Here is a 7,320-nt window from a genome sequence, read left to right on the forward strand (position 1 = left end):
TGTTGTTCTTTTGAGACGCTATGAGATATGGTTTGACGGTGAGGATAAAACAATGCATATTCATCTATTTTGGACCTTTCCTGTACTGAAGAAGACCGGAATACAAACACATTAACAATGCTAATATGCTTAGAAATTACAAAGAAGAAAACACGGTTTTTGTGTTTCTAAAATGAAAATGTATTTTTTATAGTTTTGAAAAAAATTGAATGTTAATGTGGGAGGAGTTGATGCCATGCCGTCAAAGGAATTAATAGAATGAATCGGAATATTTAGTCTATTACTTTTGTGCTTCATATATATAAAGGTTTCAATAAAAATAAAGAGACTATAGTCACCTCTCTATGTAAACTCTAAATACTAAAGAGACTCAAGAGACACTTTAATTTTTTTTAAATAATTCATATAAAATTCCAACATATTCTCCATCAACACTCAAGCTAATAAAAAGCATATACATATATATTTGGCTGAGTACTTTAAAACACTCGCCTAGTTAACACTTTCTAATACATAATTCATCAAAAGACATTTTGTCAAAAAGCATAGAAAGCGCGCGTGGCCAGCGCTAATAAAATAAAAGGCTGCATGCAGCACTAGTTTTTACATATTCAAACATTATATTTCTGATTAAACAGTAATTTATATATATAATCTTCAAAGCGACTATGTATATATTTATATATCTATATTAAAATAAACAACCATCATTATTATGATCATAGTTAATTAATCATAAGAGTGTTCATCTCTTCCTTGAACTTGACCATGGCTGGTCTAGGGAGAGAAACCAAAATCCCAACGGCATCTTTCATTGAAGGGTCTGATTTTGGAGGAGGCAAGAAGGTGCACAAATCCACTGACCCAAAACACTCCCATTGTAACGTTGTGACGTTGACCACTTTCCATTCAAACCCAATTTCTTCAACAACCAAACCCAAATTCCTCCAATCAGTCACTGCCATAAGTGCACCCGTGGCCTTAATCTTCTCATTCTGCCTAGTCACCAACTCTGTCTCCAACAGGTCAATAGATTTTCTAATGTAGTTGTTGTCATAGACATCTTTCTTCTTCTCCTTAATCAAACTCGCTATCTCAGAGAGCGGTTTCTCATCAAGTTCTTTCCCAGTTATCTCAACCGCCGATGTCAGAAAAGCATTCCCATAATACCCTTCTGGCAAAGGAGGGTTAATCACCCTTCTTAGCCCCGTGGCGAAAAAGAGAGTCGTTATTCCATCATGGTTGAGTTTCAAAGCTCTCAACCTTGCTCTCCAAACATAGGCAGCAAGTACTTCGAAAGTAGTTAAACTACTAGCACTCTTCTTCTCCTTAGCTAAACTTTCTTTCAGTCTTTTTATGCTTTCACTCTTCACGTAAAAACACTCATCTACAACGTCTGAAAATGGCAAATAAGGTGACTTAGCAGGAGAGCCATTCTCAAGCTTTATAGGCTCCTTGATAGGTGACCCCACAAGTCTTTCTCGTTCCCAAACCGGCTTCACTGAAAGTTCTTTGCCTTTAGAAAGCTCAGCTATGGTTTGGAAAAACTGAGCAGCACCGAACCCGTCACTGACCGAGTGAGAGAGTCCAAATCCAATTGTGAAACCCCCACAGGAGAACTTAGTCACTTGCATAATAAGAGGGGCGTAACCGGTCTCTTCGTCGACGAATGGCGATGAAGTAGAGACGAACTCTTTGGCTATGTCGAAGTTGAGGTCGTCCAAGTAACTGAGAGAAGAGAGAGTACAGTCGGCCGTGGCCTCCAAAAACGGCACGCCGTTTGTGTTGCATGTGAGCCTAAGACGTCCGTCGTGGCTGTGTCGTTTGAGCCTCCCAGCTAGAGGGTAGTAATGCACCAAAGTCTCGGAGAGAGTTTGTTTGATCATGTTAGCTGGGTCGGTCTTATTGGATGAATCGCTAGTTGATTGGCAGACGAAGATGGTTGGGGAGATGGTTTCCATGTTAACATCGTTGTCAATGGTGGAGAAAGAGAGAACCTCTGAAGGAGTAGGTTTTGAGGGCTTAACAAGCTCAAAATCTTTCCTAACAACAGAAAATGGCGCCATGGATTAATAGGAGAGAGTTTGGTATGGGAAAATATTATACAAGGTAGGTTATGTTTCTGAAGGGATTTTTATGCTTATTTATAGAGACTCTAGCTATTATAGACAGTATTGCTCTATATTTATCTCATAAGCCTGATCTCTCTCTCTCTCTCTCTAATATATATAGTTCAGTTGTTGGTTGGTGGGTGGGTTTGGTGTGCAAAATGATCATATCGAAAGTATCTATGAATAGTTCAAATTAAATGTACCCTTTACATAAATGTTTAAAAGTAATAATATATAGATATATATCTCTGTTCTGATAAAATTTAATCTAATATATATGTTTCGATATTCGTTTTGTTATAGTCAAGTTTTGTTTGGAAATTGGGGTGTGGTAGGTTAGCATATGTCACTCACGCGCCGTTTTTCAATATTTTATAGCACTATTTTGAAAAAGTAGTTGCTTATTTTGTAATACTCCATTAGTTTATGTAGAATTTTCCAATGTGAATGGGACCTGTTAATTAGAAATCTTCAAACCCGTACCTTTTCTGGACCTTTAGATTTCATAGAAAGAAGAAAAAAAAAATCACTGCTTTATAAATATACATATACACACACGAGTAAAAAGCCTTTTACCACGAATGTAAAAGCATATTTCATAATATTACATATAATCTTTAAAAAAAAATTACTACTATTACGTGGTTATATATATTAATTAATCCATTAATATGTACATTTTCTTTTCATAAAACAAATTGACAAACCTGCTAATATAACATAAGAGAGTTGAAAAAACTTCTGACGTTTTTCTTTTGTTTTATAAAAAATATTAACTGTATATACAGTATTTATTTGATTGTATCCAAATTGTGCAAAAGTTTGATGGTTTCTTACGCGTATTTTGCTTACCTACAACGTAAAATAAAAAAATTGAACGACACTTCATTGAATAAATATTGATTAAAATGATCACAAGTAATTGATCTAGTCTTAGTGAATTCTACACTTGTACAAGGGGTTGGTAGGTCAAGATAAGAACATTGACTTCAGTGTGTACATATTTGTTTATAGTAATTGCTCCCTTTTTCTTTTGGAAATCTGATAAGCCAACTTTTCGAAGTATAGCAACTAATAAAGATGCTGTTGTTGTTAATTTTTAAATAACACACACACAAAAAAAAAAAACTGCTTTAAGAGTAAAATCTCTTTGTTTATTATCTATATTTAAACCTTAACAAATAGTAGAAAATAATAATTAATACTCTTATGCCAGCCTCGCTTTGTAATGATCGATCGATTAGGCGAAAGCAACACTAGTCTTTCGAAATTATTATTTTATATGTGTTCAATCGACTGGCTAGTTACTTTTCATGATATACAATTACTCATATTTATAAATATGTATATATATTAAAAATATATGAACTCATCTACATCTTCAACTACCCACTGTCCACTACAGAACTAGACAGATCAGCTTTCCTTTTATGTACTTCATTTGAGATTGAAAAGGAGTAGTTTTGAAACTTATAATATTCCATCGACAGAAAATTATATCTTTCATATATATCACACGCATGAGATTCTCTCATCGCCAGCAGATTTATTAAACAAAATTAAAAAATTAAGACCTCTCCTTCAGCCAATAATTACAGGACAACTTGACGATTTGGGGAATTATTTAAGGATTTCAAAGAGAAATGTACCTATTTAGTTAAGAGATTACGATCTATACTTAGTAATGATATCTCCACACAAAATATATGTACCAATACATTAAGTTTCAACTGATAATTTTATTAAAAATACTTGTTATTTTGGTACATATTTTGTGTATATTTGTGTAATTATTATATAGTAGTAATCTTTTCCATCCAAAACATGTCTAAATTTTTAGTTTACCACTGTGTGGATATATATTAGAATGATTATATAGATATATATGTCCTGTGTATATGAGTGCGGTCAGTGCAATTATTAATAAATGTCGGCTAGCTAGCGCAATTACAAATAGATAAACACGTACAGAAATTAAAGTTAAAAGTATAGTGCAAACGAAATCCACATGAAGTTCACCTGACCATAATATATTAATATGTTTTGATTGATCTAAATAGATATGGATAAGAACAACTTCAATTTTGAACCGAAAAACTTCCAAGATATATAGTAATTATTCATACATATACATGTAGATATTAAATACACCACAAGAAAAACGGTTTTTAGCAGCGACATTATTAGCGGCGACTGTTACACCCCAATTTCGAGAATGGAAATCTTGATCTCGAAACTCAGGGTCGTAAGGTGTTAGCTCGAAACAAGCGTAGTCGTCATGTGATCAGCGAGTCAGAAACGGTCTCGTTGAGCAGTAAATGCAACAACATCGAGATAGGTGAGCTTGGAGGTGTTCCTAGGTTATAAGTAAGGCTCGAAACTCACAATGGCAATGGTTCAACACTTGTATAAATTTCTTGATTCATTTCGTGCCCTCAGACAAGACGATTTGAGCTCGAGTACTGTGAGCTCGAAGAGGATGGTCTCGTCAACATTATTTGTCAATAACAGAAGCGAACCAAGGTGATGAGCTCGCGATAGGTGAATGGTCTCGAAGGCGTGTGGGTCAAATGCCTAAGCTCGTAAGCTATGCGAACATGTTTATTGTTGTAAAATCCCTATGTTTAAGGGATCTGATGTAATCTGTTAGTGAATCCCAAATATCATGGGATATTACTGCGTACATAGTAACTAATGTATTTAATGGCATTTATTTTAATTGATTTGTAATGTATCAACCCGAATTATGTGGGAAGATATTTAGAAAACCACTCTATAAATAGAGTGGGACGATTCATGTAAAATCTTTTATTGACATATTTGACAATATTGACAAAATTAATTAAATGAGTATTTTCGAAATGGGTAGTTTCCTGTTTAGTAATATTGAGTGGTAAATTTCGAAAATGGGTAGTTTCCTGTTTTGTTGAAATGTGTCTTTTTATAATCAGATTATTATACATATGTTAATAAAATAAATATATAATTTCCTATAAAACAATATCTTTTCTTGAAATGGAAATTATTGGTATTTATTTTATTTTTTGATCTGATTTATTTGTCCATAAATCATGCACAGCTTGCAGAGATAAAGTATATATAGTTTCCTTATTTATTTAGGGAAACTGGTTTAAAAAACTGTCCAGGTCCAATGAATCTGTTTGAACGGATTGTCAGTCTGTTTGAACAGATTCTGACTTTCCTGTTTTGGAAGATTTTCCATTTATTGGCTGATTGGTTTCCGATTTTTTTTCCACGACCCAAAGGGATTCTAAAAAGTATATAATCATCCTTAGGTCGCTGGTTTTTTATCATCTCTCTTGGTGTATTATTTTCCAAATATTTTTCAAGTTTTAGAGAGACTTTTTATTATGTGAAGAACTTAAGTCCAGCAAGTTCTTAGTGGTTTATTACAGTGTACTTCTGTATTGTTTTCTTTGTGTTAATTGTGCAGGTTGAACACACTTGGACATTGTTCATCAAGCTTCGGGAGAAGTCTTGTTCGTGAGTCACTTTTCGAGAGGAAAAGTGCAAGTGTTATGATTTGAAGGGAGTTGAAGATCTTAGCACTTCAGAAATTTGATTAGGAGTTTAGATTACAACAGTTGCGACAAATTCAAGAGGGAGTCTTTATTTGTATAAGTCAATTTGGTTTTGTAATCGTTTAGATATTCTTCTAATGAATTTCATTCCTTGGGCGTGGCCTCGTGGACTAGTAGCAATCTGCAAAGATTGTTGATACCACGTAAAAATTCGTGTGTTCTTTTCCTTATGTTCGTTTTTATCTTCTGGTCACAAACAGTTTAAACATATCACTAACATTTGTGTTTAAACAGTCTTTGTATTTGTTTAAACATTTCTGTAACAGTTCAACAATTAATTATTTAATTTGAATAATTAAGTTGGTAATCTTAAAAAACAGAATTTCACTTGGTATCAGAGCGGTTCACTAAACTCTTAGTGAGATCTTGTGGTTATTTTCCGTTTGATTTGTTTTGTGTGAAATGTCTTTCTTTGCTGAAGGTAGTTCGGTGTCTCGACCTCCATTGCTAAATGACTCAAACTATCCATATTGGAAAGTTAGGATGAGAGCTTTTATAAAATCTCAAGATGAGAAAGCATGGAGAGCAATTTTGTCTGGATGGTCACCTCCTACTGAAAAAGGTGAAGATGGAAGCACAATTGTAAAATCTGAACTTATTTGGGATACAGAAGAAGAAAAATTATCCAGCTATAATAATAAAGCTCTTCACGCCATATTTAATTGTGTTGGAGAAAGTTTTATAAAACTTGTTCCCACATGTGTCTTGGCTAAAGATGCTTGGACAATTCTTCAAACTCAGTTTGAAGGAACTGTAGATGTTAAAAGGTCTAGATTTATTATGTTACAAACTAGGTTTGATGACCTTAGAATGTCTGATTCTGAAACACTATCTGAATTTTATGAGAGATTATCTGATATTTCTAATGAGTATTTTGCACTTGGTGAGAAACTTGATGTTTTGTTCTTGTTAGAAAAATCGTTCGAGTTCTTCCTGACAGGTTCAATGTTAAGCTCACTGCTATGGAAGAGGCAAAAAACTTCAGTACTATGAAGGTAGAAGAATTTATGGGGTCACTTCGTACCTTTGAGTTAAATCAAAAGATTCGTCAAAAAGACAAGCCAAATACTTCCAAAGAAAAGGAGAAAAACATAGCTTTCAAGAGCACTGAAAAGGAAGTTTCAGATGATGAAGATGGTGATAATGAAATGGCAATGCTTGCAAAGAATTTTTGAAAATATATGAATAAGATAGGAAACAAGAAATTCAATGGCAAGATGTCAAAAGGTAATCCTTCTTCTCTTAAACCTTTTCAAGCTAATAAAAAGGTAATTCAGTGCAGGGAATGTGAGGGATTTGGTCACATCCAGTCTGAGTGTGCAAACACCTTGAAAAAGAACAAAAAAAGGTATGATTGCTACTTGGAGTGATAATGACTCTGAAAGTAGTGAAGATGAGGAAGGTAATGTCGCTCTCACTTCTATTTTACATGTTTCTAAATCTGAAAATGAAAAAATTGTTTGCTTGAATAATGTTTCAAAAGATGAAGAAAATTCTGATAGTGATGAATCTGAATTGAATGATGAGTCCTTGAGTGAATCTTACAAAAAGATGTATGGTTCATGGGTGAAAGTGTGTTCTGAAAAGCGGTCATTGGTAAGCAAAAA

At 33.8% G+C, this 7,320-nt stretch overlaps 1 protein-coding gene across 1 annotated transcript; it reads right to left on the reverse strand.

The window, feature by feature from the left end:
• Positions 1 to 725: 725 nt before the first annotated feature.
• LOC133791770 (spermidine coumaroyl-CoA acyltransferase-like) lies at positions 726 to 2,066 on the reverse strand. The gene has a single exon (XM_062229685.1). The coding sequence runs from the start codon at positions 2,064 to 2,066 to the stop codon at positions 726 to 728; it is 1,341 nt and encodes a 446-aa protein (XP_062085669.1).
• Between the last annotated feature and the right edge of the window lie 5,254 nt (positions 2,067 to 7,320).

The sequence above is a fragment of the Humulus lupulus genome, chromosome 7 (genome assembly GCF_963169125.1).
Source record: "Humulus lupulus chromosome 7, drHumLupu1.1, whole genome shotgun sequence".
Taxonomy (NCBI): Eukaryota; Viridiplantae; Streptophyta; class Magnoliopsida; order Rosales; family Cannabaceae; genus Humulus; species Humulus lupulus.